General features: G+C 40.2%; 1 protein-coding gene across 5 annotated transcripts in view; it reads right to left on the bottom strand.

The window, feature by feature from the left end:
- The window catches only part of Wbp2nl (WBP2 N-terminal like), an 88,858-nt gene extending 70,584 nt beyond the window's left edge, over positions 1 to 18,274 (bottom strand). For all 5 annotated transcript variants that reach the window (XM_058574333.1, XM_058574332.1, XM_058574334.1 and 2 more), the window contains exon 1: positions 18,025 to 18,274. In XM_058574333.1, coding sequence (XP_058430316.1) covers positions 18,025 to 18,086 — 62 coding nt within the window. In that variant the 5' untranslated portion in view covers positions 18,087 to 18,274. The remainder of the gene's footprint in view (positions 1 to 18,024) is intronic.
- Between the last annotated feature and the right edge of the window lie 510 nt (positions 18,275 to 18,784).

Below are 18,784 nucleotides of genomic sequence, written 5' to 3'. Positions count from 1 at the left end.
CAAATATTTACTGAAAGAAAGGGATAGGTGATAAAAACGTCATAGCAGTTTAGTGGAAGTGTTAGGAAGGAGATATACAAGGCACGGGAACGGACATAAGAGGCAAACGAGAGGACATTTACCCTTAGGGCCGCAGCACTACCTGAAACTCCTGAGACGGGAAACGGATCAGCCTGAAAGGAGGAAGCCAGACAACCACAGGGTGGATAGTGAAAGTCCCGGATCTTGGGCATGCGCAGAGGATGACTAAGTAAACCTGTTGCTAATTGATACATCATTAGCATTGTGGTTTGCTCCAATTGTGTGCGTTTTCTTGCTGGAGGGGAACTGATGCATACACAGTAGAAAAAGAAATTTTGTCAGGCTCAGCTGTTAATCAACCCCAGATCACTCAAGGGAGAAATGGTAGAACTAGCACAGGAATGACCTCATAGAAACGCTTAAGTTTAAGTTGCTTCTTAAGAGATGGGTAGTGTTTCAGTAAGCAGAGGTGAGGGTAGGGGACAATCCAAATGTGGAGCAAACAGCATTAATGGAGATACATGAGTGGATAATGGAAAACAAATTGCATACTTGGGAGAAGCTAGTGGCGTGGCTTCATCAAAGTATGTGAGGTCACAAGGAACAGTGAGAAATTTGGAAAGCCAGGCTAGGACTGGAGCCTGGAGACATCATTTGACACACAAGGAGGAACTGTGAGCTTTCTCAGTAGGGAAGTCACAGATTTGAAGAAGCCCTGATATACTGGAGAGGTCAGTTTAAGAGTTCCTAAAATAGACATGATGTATTAAGAACTAGAACTAGAGTGGTATTGTGCAGCTAAAAAATAGATGAATTTTTTAGGTTTATTAAAGTATAGGCTATCAAAAAACAATAAAATAGGGAATTCCAAATATCAGTCTAGTCAAAGCAATGAACAAACTGGAAAGAAAAAAAACTGTCAGGAACAACTTTTTCAGAACAACTTGAAACTAATCAAAAGCTTACTACCAGACATAATGGCCCCTGCCTGTGATCCCAGCAACTTGGGAGGCTGAGGCAGGATCACCAAAAAAAAAAAAAAAAAAGCTTACATGTTCCTGCCACTATCATCTACCATGATATGATGTACCCGAGAGGTGGTCACACCAAAGGTTAGCAAATGTCAACAGTTTCACAGAAAAATCACATGTATACCAAATGATCTTCAGAATAACAGAATGGAATGGAAATCCCTAACGAATGAGTACCATGCAAAGATGAAGGCAAATGAGGAAGCAAAAAAGCAGGAAGCAGTAGACACACTGCAAAGCTGACAAAGATTCAGGAAGTGGTTCTGGGTGTGGTGGCGTAGGCTTGTACTCCAAGCTACCCAGGAGGCTAGGGCAAGAGGGTCACAAGTTCAAGGCCAACCTTGGCAACTTAATGAGACCCTGTCTCAAAAATAAATAAATAAATAAGACTGAGGTTGTAGCTCAGTGGTAAGAGTATCCCTGGGTTCAATCCCTGGTCACACATGCACACATACACACACAAAATAAAGATTCAAGAGGTGGAAGTGATGACAAAAAATCCAGAACTTGTTTAATGTTTGAATACAATCCAACTATCTAAATTTTGAATAGCATTTAACTTTCAAAGTAAAAAAAGAGGATGTAGAAAAGCTCAAGATGTGGGCTAGAGATGCTCAGCACTAGTGTTCTTAGTTGGAAAATAAGCAACAGGTGTCTAACTGCTTGTGGAGATGAGCAGCTGTGGGTGAGCGCTGGAAATTGATGACCCAGAAAATGAAACCTGCCGACTCCAGAAACTAGTGAGAATAACAAAGCAAGAGAAGTGGAAAATCCCAATTACTGACACCTGGGATCTTCGTCAAGGGAAAAGGATCCTCCAGGGAGATAAAGGTAAAAGAGGGTCATAGCAGAAGTCTGTACCTGGCAGACAAGCAGCTTAAATCAGTATGTGACCTGGAGCCTAAACAACAAGCTAGATACAGAGAAGACATTTACTGCACCTCAGTAAACTCCCAGAGTACTCCCATCCAGTGGTCATCTTGAGAAGAGCTCTTACGTTAGGGGTTAAACAGATCTGGGCATCAGAAAACCCAGCACAATCACATCTCAGACTCCCACACACACCTCATTGCCCTGACTGTGTTGGCAGCGGCCACACAACTCAGTGGTGGCTTTCAGTATTCTGACACAAACTTGCTCAGAAGTTTATGCAGTGGAGAGCATAAGCTAGGATGGGGAAGGACAGGGAGGCCATCGTGATTCTATAATCCTGCCCTCTGTGTTGGGAAACAACACTATTCACGTGTGGTTTCTGGTGGGGGGGCTAGATCTGAAGGCCATGGGACTGAGGATAGCAAATTGTTCAGCTTTTGCTCACCTGCCCCCATGCCACAGATCCCCACCCCAGCACAGAGCTCAGTGGTTCAGTTGCTCCCCTCACCCTCAGAGGCATCCCAGGGCCAACTTGGCCTAGACATTGCCATGCCCCTGCGTATGCAAACTAAAATCTTCCAGAGAGAATACACACCTGGCACAGTCAACATTATCTTAACCTGTTCAACAAGAAACAAGGGGTGCAGCCTGTACTCCATCCCAACTCACTTGGTTAGAGTTGAGAGGACTTGCAAATGCTACCCACTACCCACCTGCCACATACCTGGCATATTCTTACCTTAGAAGAATCCCAGCATTTCCAAAAACACCAAGAGGAGGATTTTTTGATATTTTTCTCCATCTATTCAATCTTTTATTATTATTCTTCATTTCTCATTAATATTTTCCTTATTTTATTTTACCTTTTTTTGGGGGGAGGCTACCAGGGATTGAACTCAACCACTGAGCCACATCCCCAGCCCTACTTTGTATTTTGTTTAGAGATAGCATCTCACCGAGTTGCTTAGTCTTGCTTTTGCTGAGGCTGGCTTTGAACTTGCAATCCTCCCGCCTCAGCCTCCTGAACTGCTGGTTTTACAGGCATGTGCCACAGTGACTGGCTTACCCTATGTTTTTATTCTTTAGTTGGATTTTTCTCTTCTTTCTCATTTTTCCCTTTTTATTTCTATTCATAATATATATTTTTATTCTTTATTTTTTTTAGTCCTCTCTTTGTTTTTCCTTCTGGTACTGGGATTGAGCCCAGGGTCTCATGTACATTGGGCAGGTGCTGTGCCTGATTCCCAACTCAGGAGAGGGGAGTTAAGCCCAGTTTTGACCACAACCCAGTCCACTTGAACCCTGGCACACACTTCTACTGAAGGAAAATGGGGGACATAATCTTCCAGCTGTTGACCCATTCCTAGGTAAGCACATATGGGTGAGGCTGAGGTCCAGCTCCTGAGAAGATACCCACAAAACCCCAGCAAAGAGAAAAACTTAACAGTAGATGATACTTCATCTTCACAGTTTCCTTACACAGCCATACCAGGTCAGATGGCAGAGAGATGATAAGTTTGAAGGTGAGCATCATGGAGGGGAGCTGTGATTTCAGCCCCGACCTCCCCCCATGAAGCACCTGGATCTTCACCAGTCTCCAATCTGAAGGTAAGCACTTCAGGCCCTTCAGTGCAACTGGAGCAACCAGCATCTGAATCACTTCTTTTTAAAAAATTATTTATTTGTTCTTTCTAGTTATAAATGACAGTAGAATGTATTTTGACATATCATATACACACAGAGTATAACTTCCCATGTTTATGGTTGTACATGATGTGGAGTTACACTGGCCATGTATTCACATAGGAACACAGGGAAGTGACATCCAATTCATTCTTTCTTATTTCCACCCCCCACTCGTTCTCTTCATTTCGCTTTGTCTAATCCAGTGAACCTCTATTCTCCCCCGCCCATTCCCTCCTTAATGTGAGTTAGCATCTGCATCTCAGAGAGAACATTCAGCTTTTGCTTTTGGGGAATTGGCTTGTTTCACTTACCATAATAGTCTCCAGATACATCCATTTACTGGGAAATGCCATAATTTCATTCTTCTTTATGGCTAAGAAATATTCCATTGTCTGTATGTACCACATTTTATTCATCCATTCATCTGCTGAAGGGCACCTAGGTTGATTCCATACCTAAGTTATTGTGAATTGAGGGGCTATAAACATTGATGAGGTCACATTACTATAGTATGCTGGTTTTAAGTCCTTTGGCTATATGCTGAGGAGTGGTATAACTGGGTCAAATGGTGGTTCCATTCCAAGTTTTCTGAGGAAACTCCATACTGCTTTCCAGAGTGGTTGCACCAATTTGCAGTCCCACCAGCAATGTATGAGTGTAACTTTTCTCCCACATCCTCGCCAACATTTATTGTTACTTGTATTCTCGTTATGGGGGATGGGGGTACCAGGGATTGTACTCAGGGGCACTCATCCACTGAGCCACATCCCCAGCCCTATTTTGTATTTTATAGAGAGACAGGGTCTCACTAAGTTCCTTAGTGCCTTGCCATAACTGAGTCTGGCTTTGAATTTGCAATCCTCCTGCATCAGCTTCCCAAGCCTCTGGGATTTCAGGTGTGCGCCACCATACCCAGCATCACTTGTATTCTTGATAGTTGCCATTCTGACTAGAGTGAGATGGAATCTCAATGTAGTTTTAATTTGCATTTCTCTGGTTGCTAGAGATTTTTTCATATATTTGTTGACCATTCATATTTCTTCTGCTATGAATTGTCCATTCAGTTCCTTTGCCCATTTATGGATTGGTTTATTTGGTTTTGGTGTTAAGTTTTTTGAGTCCTTTTATATCCTGAAGATTAATGCTCTATTTTAGGTGCAGGTGGCAAAGATTTTCTCCCATTCTGTAGGCTCTCTCTTCACATTCTTTTTTTCTTTTTAAAAAAATATTTATTTTTGAGTCGTAGTTGGACACAATACCTTTGTTTTATTTATTTATTTTTATGTGGTGCTGTGGATCGAACCCAGGGCCTCATACATGCTAGGCGAGAGCTCTACCGCTGAGCCGCAACCCCAGACCCTCTCTTCACATTCTTGCTTCCTTTGCTGTGAAGAAGCTTTTTAGTTTGATACCATCCCATTTATTGATTCTTGATTTTACTTCTTGCACTTTAGGAGTCTTGTTAAGGAAGTCAGTTCCTAAACCGATGTGATAGAGATTTGGGCCTACTTTTTCTTCTAGTAGGTACAGAGTCTCTGGTCTAATGCCTACATGCTTGATCCACTTTGAGTTTTGTGCAGGATGAGACATAGAGGTCTGATTTCATTTTACTACATATGGATTTTCAGTTTTCCCAGCACCATTTGTTGAAGACATTATCTTTTCTACAATGGATATTTATGGTACCTTGGTCTAGTATGAAATAACTATATTGGTTTTATCTGTGTCTTCTATTCTATACCATTGTTTTTTATGTCTGTTTTAGTGCCAATACCATGATGTTTTTGTTACTATAACTCTGTAGTATAATTTAAGTTCTGGTATTGTGATGCCTCCTGCTTCACTTTCCTCATTAAGTATTGCTTTGGCTATTTTGGGCCTCTTATTTTTCCAAATGAATCTCTTTTTTTAATCTTTTCAAAATTTTTAAAAAATTTTAGATGGACACAATATCTTTATTTATTTATTATTATGTGGTTTTGAGGATCGAATCCAGTGTCTCACAAATGCAAGGCAAGCACTTAACCACTGAGCTACAACCCCAGCCCCCAGCACATTCTTATACATAATGTGAATTAGAAAAAAAAAAAAAGATCCCAAACTGTGTATATGGTAACATACCAAATATGTTAAACATGTGTATTTATGTAGAAGAGAAAATGAAAGGAAACAAAATAAGATGCAAATAAAAATTAGAAAATAATATTTTGTATTTTATAAATGTTCTATGATTAATTCATTCCTTTTTTTAATTAATTTTGAAACAAGATCTTGTTCTGTTGCACGCTAGGCTTGAATTTGAAATCCTCCTGCCTCAGCCTCCCAAGTAGCTGGAATTACCATGGTGCCCAGTTCCTTGTATTTCTCTTAAAACTAGAGGAGAATAGATTTGAAGAAGGACCACCTGCTACTATAGCAGGTGGAAAGAAAACACAAGTCAGAGGTGCTCATCCTTTTTTTTTTAACCTTTCCTCTTTTTATTAAATTATTTATTTATTCTAATTTGTTATACATGATGGCAGAATGCAATTCATTTCATATTACACATATAGAGCACAATTTTTCAAGTCACTGATTGTACACAAAGTATTTTCACGCCATTCGTGTCTTTATACATGTACTTAGGGTAATGATGTCTAACTCATTCCACCATCATTCCTACCCCGTTACCCCCTCCTTTCCCCTCCCTCCCCTTTGCCCTATCTAAAGTTCCTCCATTCCTCCCATGCTCCCTGCGCCCCCATCGCCATTATGAGTTAGCATCCTCATATAAAAGAAAACATTTGGCCTTTGTTTGGGGGGGATTGGCTTGCTCCACTTAGCATTATATTCTCAAACTTCATCCATTTACCTCAAATGCCATGATTTCATTCTCTTTTAATGCTGAGGAATGTTCCATTGTGTATATATACCAAAGTTTCCCTATCCATTCATCTACTGAAGAGCATCTAGGTTGGTTCCATAATTTAGCTATTGTGAATTGTGCCGCTATAAACATTGATATGGCTGTGTCCCTCTAATATGTTGTTTTTAAGTCCTAGAGTATAAACGGAGGAGTGGTATAGCTGGGTCAAATGGTGGTTCCATTCCAAGTTTTCCAAGGAATCTCCATACTGCTTTCCCTATTGGCTGCACCAATTTGCAGTCCCACCAGCAATGTATGAGTGTGCCTTTTCCCCCACATCCTCGCCAACACTTATTGTTGTTTGTACTCTTAATAGCTGCCATTCTGATTAGAGTGAGGTGAAACCTTAGAGTAGTTTTGATTTGCATTTCTCTAATTACTAGAGATGTTGAACATTTTTTTCATATGTTTGTTGATTGATTGTATACCAAATGAATTTCATGACTGCTTTTTTATTTCTATGAAGAATGTCATTGGAATTTTAATAGGAATTGCATTAAATCTGTATAGCGCTTGTGTAGTATGGCATTTTGACAATATTAATTCTGCCTATCTAAGAACATGGGAGATCTTTCCATTTTCTGAGGTCTTCTCCAATTTCTTTCTTTAGTGTTCTGTAGTTTTCATTGCAGAGATCTTTCACCTCTTCTGTTAGATTGATTCCCAAATATTTTCTTTGAGGTTATTGTGAATGTGGTAGTTTTCCTAATTTCTCTTTCAGTTGATTCATCACTGATATATAGGAATGCAATTGATTTATAAATGTTATTTTTGTATCCTGCTACTTTGCTGAATTCATTTATGAGTTCTAGAAGTTTTCTGATTGAGTTTTTGTGTCTTCTAAATATAGAATCATGTTATCAGCAAATAGGGATAGTTTGATTTCGTCTTTTCCTATTCGTACCCTTTAATTTATTTTTTCTATCTGATTGCTCTGGCTAGAGTTTCAAGGACTATGTTGAATAGAAATGGTGAAAAAGATCAGCCTTGTCTTGTTCCAGTTTTTAGAGGCAATGCTTTCAATTGTTCTCCATTTAGAATGATGTTGGCCTTGGGTTTAACATATATAGCTTTTAGAATGTTGAGGTCTGTTCCTACTATCCTTAGTTTTTCTAGTGTTTTGAACATGAATGGATGCTATATTTTGTCAAATGCCTTTTTCTTTTTTTATATTTTAATTTTTTTTCTCTACAGTTCTTTTTAATTTTTATTGTTGGTTGTTCAAAACATTACATAGTTCTTGATATATCATATTTCACACTTTGATTCAAGTGGGTTATGAATTCCCATTTTTACCCCGTATACAGATTGCAGAATCATATCAGTTACACATCCATTGATTTACATATTGCCATACTAGTGTCTGTTGTATTCTGCTGCCTTTCCTATCCTCTACCATCCCCCCTCCCCTCCCCTCCCCTCCCCTCTTCTCTCTCTACCTGCTCTACTGTCATTCATTTCTCCCCCTTGTATTATTTTTCCCTTTCCCCTCACTTCCTCTTGTATGTAATTTTGTATAACCCTGAGGGTCTCCTTCCATTTCCATGCAATTTCCCTTCTCTCTCCCTTTCCCTCCCACTTCTCATCCCAGTTTAATGTTAACCTTCTTCTCATGCTCTTCGTCCCTACTCTGTTCTTAGTTACTCTCCTTATATCAAAGAAGACATTTGGCATTTGTTTTTTAGGGATTGGCTAGCTTCACTTAGCATAATCTGCTCTAATGCCATCCATTTCCCTGCAAATTCTATGATTTTGTCATTTTTTAATGCAGAGTAATACTCCATTGTGTATAAATGCCACATTTTTTTTATCCATTCGTCTATTGAAGGGCATCTAGGTTGGTTCCACAGTCTTGCTATTGTGAATTGTGCTGCTATGAACATCGATGTAGCAGTGTCCCTGTAGCATGCTCTTTTTAGGTCTTTAGGGAATAGACCGAGAAGGGGAATAGCTGGGTCAAATGGTGGCTCCATTCCCAGCTTTCCAAGAAATCTCCATACTGCTTTCCAAATTGGCTACACCAATTTGCAGTCCCACCAGCAATGTACAAGTGTACCCCTTTCCCCACATCCTCGCCAGCACTTGTTGTTGTTTGACTTCATAATGGCTGCCAATCTTACTGGAGTGAGATGGTATCTTAGGGTGGTTTTGATTTGCATTTCTCTGACTGCTAGAGATGGTGAGCATTTTTTCATGTACTTGTTGATTGATTGTATGTCCTCCTCTGAGAAGTGTCTGTTCAGGTCCTTGGCCCATTTGTTGATTGGGTTGTTTGTTTTCTTATTGTCTAATTTTTTGAGTTCTTTGTATACTCTGGATATTAGGGCTCTATCTGAAGTGTGAGGAGTAAAGATTTGTTCCCAGGGTGTAGGCTCCCTATTTACCTCTCTTATTGTTTCTTTTGCTGAGAAAAAACTTTTTAGTTTGAGTAAGTCCCATTTGTTGATTCTAGTTATTAACTTTTGTGCTATGGGTGTCCTATTGAGGAATTTGGAGCCCGACCCCACCGAATGTAGATCGTAGCCAACTTTTTCTTCTATCAGACGGCGTGTCTCTGATTTGATATCAAGCTCCTTGATCCATTTTGAATTCACTTTTGTGCATGGCGAGAGAAAGGGATTCAGTTTCATTTTGTTGCATATGGATTTCCAGTTTTCCCAGCACCATTTGTTGAAGATGCTATCCTTCCTCCATTGCATGCTTTTAGCCCCTTTATCAAATATAAGATAGTTGTAGTTTTGTGGATTGGTTTCTGTGTCCTCTATTCTGTACCATTGGTCCACCCGCCTGTTTTGGTACCAGTACCATGTTGTTTTTGTTACTATTGCTCTGTAGTATAGTTTGAAGTCTGGTATCGCTATACCGCCTGATTCACACTTCCTGCTTAGCATTGTTTTTGCTATTCTGGGTCTTTTATTTTTCCATATGAATTTCCATATGCTTTCTCTATTTCTACAAGAAATGCCGTTGGGATTTTGATTGGCATTGCATTAAACCTATAGAGAACTTTTGGTAATATTGCCATCAAATGCCTTTTTCTGAATCTGTTGAGATAATCATGTGACTCCTGTCTTTAAGTCTACTGATGTGATGAATTATGATTTTTTTATTTCAAAATATTGAACCAACCTTGCATCTCTGGGATGAACCCCACTTGATCATGGTGAACTATCTTTTTAATACGCTTACAATTTGCCAGTATTTTATTAAGAATTTTTGTATCTATGTTCATCAGGGATATTGGTCTTAAGTTTTCTTTCCTTGATGTATCTTTGTCTGATTTTGTCTGAAAGTGATATTAGCTTCATAGAATGAGTATGGAAGGGTTCCCTCCTTTTCTATTTCATGGAATAATTTGAGGAGGATTAGAATTATTTTTTTTTTGAAGGTCTAGTATAACTCAGCTGAGAACCCATCTGATACTGGGTGTTTTTAATGGTCGGCTTTTGATGATGTTTTCAATTTTATTGCTTGAAATTGATCTGTTTAAATTTTCTATGTCCTCCTGATTCAATCTGGGTAGGTCATATGTCTCTAGAAATTTGTCAATATTTGTCAAATTTGCCAAATGTGTTCAAGATTTTCTTGAATGTCAAATATTAAATTCCAGTAAAGTCCCCCTCGGCCCATATTAAATTCCAGTAAAGTCCCCCTCGGCCCTTTTTCTTTTTGTTCACCCTCCTTGCTGAGAGACTGCCTAACTGCTTTCTTGGTTTCACGCCACAGAGCAGCCAGGAAAGCAACCTTCTCTATACTGCCATCTTTTTTTTTTTTTTTAGTACCAAGGATTGAAACCAGGGACGCTTAACCACTGAGCCACATCCCCATCCCTTTTTGTACTTTATTTAGAGACAAGGTCTCACTGAGTTGCTGTGAACTCACAATCCTATTTCAGCCTTCCAAGCTGGGATTACAGATTTGTGTCACCATCCTGAGTTATACCACCATCTTGAACTTCCTCTGAATCACTTTCAAATAACAGGGAGGGCCAGGTGTGATGGGCCCTGTGGAGGGCCAGGCATGATGGCATACTTCTGTAATCCCAGCCTGGGGAGGCTGAGACAGGAGGATTGAAAGTTCAAAGACCGCCTTAGCAACAGAACTCAGTGAGACCCTGTCTCTAAATAAAATATAAAATAGGGCTGGAGATGTGGCTCGGTGGTCGAGTACTCCGAGTTCAATCCGAGGTACAAAAAAAAAAAAAAAATAGTGCCTATGGAAATCCCCAAGTCCTGATAAGGACTACCAATTCCATAATGGGAGTAACCACAGAAGGCACATCCCACATACTCTGCTGCCTACAGCACATCTACCTGAAGTACATGAGTTTCCCCTATCTTGCATGACTTGCAGAGGCAGTAGGTTACTCTGACTCTAATACAGTACACTCCAAGCCCAAACTCATAAATCACAACCAAAAAAGGTTATTACACCATGGAGTCCAGTTGAAAATGAACTCAACATTACACAACAAACCAACACCCCAAGTCACATCAGCATTATAAAGCCACATAAGGCCACCACTAAAAGAAGAGAGATTCTTCCAAAAGATATATAAATCCCAACATAGAAACACAAGAAATATGAAAAAACAAGATAATATTTCACCTCTTAAAGTTCACAACTCCATAGTAACAAATTCCAAAGATAACAAAATGTACAAAATGTCACCCAAAGAATTCAAAAGATTGATTTTTTAAAGTTCAATGAAGTCCAAGAAATTGAAAAAATACAGTTTTATGAATGAAGGAACCAATATAGTATATGAATGAGCAATTCAATAGAGATAGGGATTTTGAAAAGAAACAAACAGAAACCTTGGAAATAAAAAGCTCAAGGTCAAATTAAAAAAATCAGTTGAAAGCCTCAACAGCTGACTAGTTCAAGCAGAAGAAAGAGTATCAGAGCTTGATGATGACTCTGCCAATACAGTACTTTCAGACAACAATGAAGAAAAGAAAATGAAGAATGAAGAGAGCATGCAAGATATCTGGGACATCATTAAAAGACCAAACACCTAAACAATCATCATACAGAAGAAGAAGAATGACATGCTGAGAACATACAAAACTTATTCAGTGAAACAATAGCAGAAAAGTTCCCAAATCCTAGAAAAGGCCAGACAACCGGCACAGGAGGTATTCAGAACCAAATAGAAAGAAAAGAACCTCTCCATAACATATTATATAGTTAAAATGCCCAAAGTACAGAACAAAGGAAAATATTAAAGTCTCAAGAGAGAATCATCAAGTCATTTAAAGGCAAACTTATAAACTAATAGCATATTTCTCAACAAAAACTCTAATGACCCAGAAGGCATATTTTAAGTACCCCCCAAAAAAGTGCCAACCAAGATTACTATAACCAGCAAGATAATTCTTCAGAATTGAAGAAGAAATAGAGACCTTCCAGATAAGCATAAATTAAGGGAATTCATGACCACTAGATCAGCTTTAGAGAAAATTCTTAAAGGAGTTCTACACCCAGAGGAAGTAGTAAGACAAACATAATCAAGAGAGCATGTGAAAGAATAAATCCCTCTAAAAGGGTAAAAATACAGATGAAAAATAGGCAAGAATCAAACATTATCAATACAGTACACCATCAGATTTCTAAAATGAGTAAGTCAGTAAGAAATGAACACTGAATATTCAAAACAACAAGAAGAAAAGCAACAAAATAACAAGAACAAGCACATACCTTTTAATTATAACTATGTATGAAAATGGTCTTAATTCTCCAATTAAAAGACACAGACTGGCTGAGTGAATTAAAAAACAAAACCCAAAAATATGCTACAAACAAGGAACTCGGGCTCAGGTTGTGGCTCAGAGGTAGAGTGCTCACCTAGCATGCGTGAGACACTCGGTTCGATCCTCAGCACCACATGAAAATAAAATATATTGTGTCCACCCATAACTAAAAAATAAATATTAAAAAAAACAAGGAACTCACCTCACCTGCAAAGACATATATAGACTTAAATGAAAGGTTGAAGAAAGATATTCAAAGCAAATGGAATCTAAAAACAAGCAGAAATACCTATACTTGTTTGCCAAAATAGAGTTTAAGACAAAAGAATCAGTTAAAAAAGGACAAGAAAAGTCACTATATATTGATCAAGGGAACAATACATCAAGAAGACATAAGAGTTATAAGTATATATGTACCAAATATTGGAGCAACCAGTTTTATAAAACACTACTAGACATAAGGGGTGAGATAGATCCTACTATAACAGTGGGTGACTTCAATACCCCACTCTCACCAATAGATATATCATCCAGATTCCTCCAAAAAAAGAGAAATGTCAGAGTTAAATTACACTACAGATCAAATGAACAGACATCTACAGTCCATCCAACAGCTGCAGAATATACATACATTTTTAAAAATAAATAGCAAATAAATAGCATAATGATGTATCTCAAGGTCTAGGGGAAAAAATGAACAAGACAGGTGTGGTGGTACATGCCTGTGACACCAGCTAAGGAGGCTGAGGCAGGAAGCTCACAAGTTCATGTGCAAATTAGTAAGACCCTGTCTCCAAAAAAAATTTTTTGAGGGTCAGGGATGTAGCTCAGAGGTAGAACACTTGCCTAGCATGTGTTAGGCCCTGGGTTTGATCTCTAATAATAAAACAACAATAACAGAAAAAAACAGTAAAAGAAGAAAGAAAAGAAAAAAATCAGTACAAGGAAAGAAGCAATAAACATCAGAGTAATAATAAATGATATATAGTCTAAAAGAACAGTACAAAGGATCAATGAAACTAAGAGTTAGTTCTTTGAAAAGACAAACAAATTAACAAATCCTTAACTAAACTAACCGAGAGAGAGAGAGAGAGAGAGAGAGAGAGAGACCCAAATAAATAAAATTAGAGGTGAAAATAAAAAGACTTTATAACAGATACACTGAAATACAAATGACCATGGGGAATATTTTTTAAGGCCATATGCAAATAAATTGGAAGATCTAAAGAAATGACAAATTTCTGGACTCATATTACATAACAAAATTGAATAAAGAGGATATAAAAATCCTAAATAGATCAAGAGCAAGCAAGTACACTGAAAGAGTAATAAGAAGTTTCCCAACAAAAAAACCTAGGACCAGATCGATTCATAGCTGAATTTTATCAGACTTAAAGATTGAAACCAATGTTTCTAAAACTATTTCATAAAATAGAAAGTGAAGGAATCCTTTCAAACTCATTCATAAAGCAAGTACTATCCTGCTACCAAAAGCGACAAGGACACAACAACAAAAGAAAATGACAGACCAACATCCCTGATGAACACAGACACAAAACTCTTGCAAATTGAATTTCAAAAGCACAATAAAAAGAGCATAGACCATGATCAAATTGATTTCATTCCAGGGATGCAAGAATGGTTCAACACATGCAGATCAATAAATGTAAACAGTACAAAGACAGAATGAAGGATAAAAGGCACATGATCATTTCAGATGCAGAAGAAGTCTTTGATAAAATTCAACATTCCTTCATGAAAAAAATTCTCTGATTAAATTATATAGAGAAAGGTCATATCTCTATATAATAAAGGCTATATAGTACAAGCCCCTAGCCAACATCATACTGAATGGGGAAAAATGAAGCATTTTTTCTAAGATTAGCAACAAGACAAAGGTGTCCACTCTCTCCACTTTCATTCAATAAACTAGAAATTCTAGCCAGAGCAGTCAGGAAAGAAAAAGAAATAAAAGACATATAATTAAGGAGAAAGTAAAAGAAATCCTAAAAACTTTTAGAAATAATAGACTAATTCAATAAAGTACAGAATATAAAATCAACATAAAAAATCAGTAGTTTTTTTAATATACTAGTAATGAACTAAGAAAGAAATCAGGAAAGATATCCCATTCACAGAAACAGGTGGAAGAAGAGGAGGAGTGTTGTGGTTTGGATAGGTAGTATTCCCCAAAAATCTCACTTGAGACAATGAAAGAACGTTCAGATGTATGATGATTAGATTATAAGAGTTGGAACCTAATCAGTGGATTAGTTAACTGATATGAATCAACTAGGTGGTAACCACAGGCAGGTAGGGTGTGGCTGGAGGAGGTATCGGACTGGGAACATGCCTTTGGGAGTTTTACATTTTGTCCCTGTGAGCAAAGCACCCGCCTCCTTCCTCATTGCCATGTTGTGAGCTGCCTTCCTCCTCCATACCCTTCCACCATAATGTTCTGCCTCACCTCTGGGTCAAAGCAATGAAGTCAGCTACTAATAGACCAAGACCTCCAAAACCATGAACCCCAAATAATTTTGCCCTCCTCTGTTTTTCTCATCAGGTCTTTTGGTCACAGCCAGAAAAGACTGACTAAAACAGACATTGATACCAAGCATAGGATCTTGCTGTCTAACCTCACCACGTAGTTCAGAAGCTTTGGGACCTTTTGGAATTTGAGGGAGGCGTTTTGACAAGTTTAGAGATGCAAGCTGGAAAAGCTTGCTTTATTAATGGGTGATTCTGGTGAGAGCTTAGAAGACCAGAATGGCCATAATACTGCGGACAGTAAAGACGAGGCTCATGAGGCTTTAGAAGAGGATGACTCTCCTAGAAATTGGACTAGAAGCCATTCATATATGTTCTGTCAAAGAAGTTGTCTACATTTTACTCATGTCCTGAGACTCTCTGTGAGTCTAAATTTAAAGATGATGGACTAATTAATCTGTCAGAGGAAATTTCAAGGCAGCACAGCATTGAAATATTGGCATGGATATTGCTGGCAGCTTTTAGCCAGGTTTACTGTGACAATCAGAAGAAGAAAGCAGAACTTTGAAAAACTTGGAGTTTGGCCAGAAAACACAAGTAAAACTGGGATAAGGAAGTTGTGGTTATTAAAGACATTACAGCCACTAAAAAGATGTTAAATACTTTACCCAGAGACAACAGAAAAGCTGAGGGCATCTCAGGAATTGACAATAACACACCCATCTTAGTCTCAAGGATGTAAAAGTAAAGATTCCTGTGAGAAGGGACCATGGAGGCACCCTGCTTTTCACTGCTCAGCCATCCAAGCACTCAAGGCTACTGCAGCTATAGTCTTAGAAAGCTTGGCTACACTTGAGATGGTGGCAGACCTTGGCATCAACCACATGGTGGTGGTTCTGCAGAAATGCAGGATGCTGGAGTACGGGAGTCATGGAGGCTTCCACCAAGCTTTCAAACGAAAGCCTGGGAGGGCAGGCAAAGTGGAGCAGGGTTAGAGTCTCTTCAGGCTACCCCTGAGCAGATGACGGATGAAGATGGGAGAAGGAAGCTAAAGTTCCAGCACCGTGGAACACCTGCTGAGGAAAACTGCAGGAATTAAGCAGAAACAAGCCAACAGAGAGGCCACCTGGACTGCAACTGGCAAAGGCCGAGAGGCAGGGCTACACAAGCCCTTGGAGAACATTACAATGCCGTGTGCTCAAGACGTTGAACATGGAGCTACAGGACTTGTTTGCCTAGCTAGATTTTTTTCTTGCTTTGGTCCCATCCCTGCTTTCTTTGACCCTATTTCTCCCTTATAAAATGGAAATGCTTACTCTGTGCCATTATATATTACATATATGTAACCTGCTTTTGATCTTGGCTCACAGTCAAGAGTTTGCCTTGAGTCTCAGATGAGATTTTGGACTTGGACTCTGGATAATGCTGGAACTGTTAAGATTATGACGACTCTTGGAAATGGATTAAATGTATTTTGCATTGTGAGATGGGCATGAGCTATTAGGGGACAGGGACAGAAGGTTATGGTTTGGATATGTGGTGTCCCCCAAATCTCATGTGTGAGACAATGCAAGAATGGCATTCAGAGGTGAAATGATTATGAAAGTTGTAACCTACCTGGTGGATGAATCCATTAACATGGATTAACTGAGTAACTATAAGTTGGAAGGGTGTGGTTGGAGGACGTAGGTCACTGGGGTGTGTCTCTGGGTTTTATATTTTGTCCCTATGAGCAAAGCTCTCTCTGTCTCTGCTGCCTCTGGTACTATGTCCTGATTTGCTTCCTTCCACCACTATTCAGTCTTGATGTTCTGCCTCACCTTGGGCTCAGAGCAACAGCATCACCCATCTGTGGACTGAGACCTCTGAAACCATGAGCTGCAAATAAACTTTTCCTCCTCATTTTATTCTTGCCAGGTCTTTTGGTCACAGCAGAGAAAAAAAACTGACTAAAACAAGGAGGAACCCCCACCACCTAGGAATAAACCTAAGGATGTGAAAAAACTCTACTGACATTCCTCACAGAGCTAGGGGGAAAAAAATCCAAAATTCACATGGAAACACAAAAGACCCCCCAAATAGCCACGGTAATCCTGAGCAAAAAGCAATGCTGGAGGCAACACAATTTCTGATTTCAACAAATATCTATACTACCTAAAGGGATCTACAGATTTAATGTAATTCCCATCAAAATCAAAGCACTTTTTGCACAAACAGAAAAATTCATCCTAAAATTCATATGGAATCCCAAGGGACCCCAAATAACTAAATGATATTGAAAAAGAAAAGAGGTGGAAGATCTACACTCCCTGATTCCAAAACTTGTTACAGTATTACAGTAATAAAAACAGTGTGGCACTGATACAAAGATAAACAGATCAATGGAACAGAATGGAGTCCACAAAACAAACCTTCACATATACTGTCAAGAGATTATCCACAAAGGTGCCAAGACCACTCTATAGGAAAAAGACAGTCTCTCCTTTTTTTTTTATTTTTTAAATATACTTTTTAGTTGTCGATGGACCTTTATTTTATTTATTTATATGCAGTGCTGAGGAATAAACCTAGTGCCTTACACGTGCTAGGCAAGTTCTCTACCACTGAGCTACACCTCCAGCCCCCAAAGACAGTCTCTGACAGTCTCTTCTACAGATGAGGCTTTGTGGGAAACACAAATGGCCAACAAGCAGATGCAAAGGTTCTGGAGCTGGGATGAGCTCAGGACCTCAGCGGTGGTGCTCTTGCCTAGCATGCGTGAAGCCCGGGATTCGGTCCCTAGTACCCCAGAAAACAAAAAGGTCATCGCTGGAGCGGACAAATGGGAAATGAAGGCAAATCAGCGCAGAGAAAGAAGCCCATAATTCAGAACTGCTGGGCTGGGAGACAGACACGACCCAGCAAAGCCGGTGGGTGGAATGGGGAGTGGGCGCCTCGGTCTTGCGAGTCGGGCAGGGCCGGCTCCTCCCTGCTCAGAGGCCGCGGGTGCAGCCCCACAGCGCCCTATGGGCGAGCCCGGGGACACGAAGCGCCTGCGAGGACAGACACAGGCGCTCCCTTCACACGCGGGAGACCACGAGCTCCGGCCGCGACCCTCCCTCAGGGAACACCAGAGGGTGCGCTCCTCACACCCCGGGCAGAGACGTGAGTGACAATCCCCAAAACGGCGGGAAGGCCCGTGATTCGCTGAAAGCTGGCGATCCAGCAGGTCTAAACCTCATTCGTCCCCTCCCTTCTCTGACGGCAGCCCCCGTGTTCCCTCCGGCACCTTTCACCAACAGGAATGATGGCCCCACGGCGGTTCTCGGTGTGGCTCTGGTTCACCGCCATCTTGCTCCAGGCCCCCTCCCGCCGCCCCTCAGATGGAAAGGGGCGGGGCCTGGGACAAGCTGTGGGGCGGAGCCTGAGGGGGAGGGAGGAGATTATGGCGCAAAGACCGAAAAGGGCAGGGCGAGATGTCAGGTCACGTGGTGGGGCGTGGTCATGTGCTGGGCGTGGTCAGCGTTGCCTTGGCCCGGGAGAAGAGGAGGGGCCAGGGGATTTGCTCCGCCCCCAGAGCGCGGAGGGCAAGAGTGATAGGTGAGTGATCTCTCCTAAGAGGTTGCAGAATGGCTGTTCCCCTGACCACGCTTAAGATAGACTTGGGTTGGTCCTTCCAGGAATGGAAATTAAAAGCAGCCATCCCCAGAACATCAGCCAGGATGACCCCCAGCCTTCCCTGGCTGTAGCCTTTCCCAGAAAAGGGTCTGGAACTATTCCTCTCCTTTCCTGAGAACCGCAGAACTGTCTTCCATCTGAAAAGTCTTGGAATCAGAGCTGAATGTCTTGTGAGATGGCATCCAGGAAAGAGCAGGTGATATGAGTCAGGACGTGGAAGGGGAATTTTGAGCCTTGAGTCAAGAGAGCCTTTATGGGTCATCCTTCATATGGCCATGCCTCCTTCAAAGGTGTTTGTGAGGATCCGAGGGTAACACTGTACCATAATTGCTGTGAGGAGTAGAATGTTGCACATATTCTTATTTCCTTTA

Source organism: Marmota monax, unplaced genomic scaffold (genome assembly GCF_021218885.2).
Source record: "Marmota monax isolate L192 unplaced genomic scaffold, Marmota_monax_Labrador192_F-V1.1 WCK01_AAM20220418_F8-fsc00051, whole genome shotgun sequence".
Lineage (NCBI taxonomy): Eukaryota > Metazoa > Chordata > Mammalia > Rodentia > Sciuridae > Marmota > Marmota monax.
The sequence above is the reverse complement of the archived record's forward strand: the minus strand, read 5'-3'. Positions and strand labels throughout refer to the sequence as shown.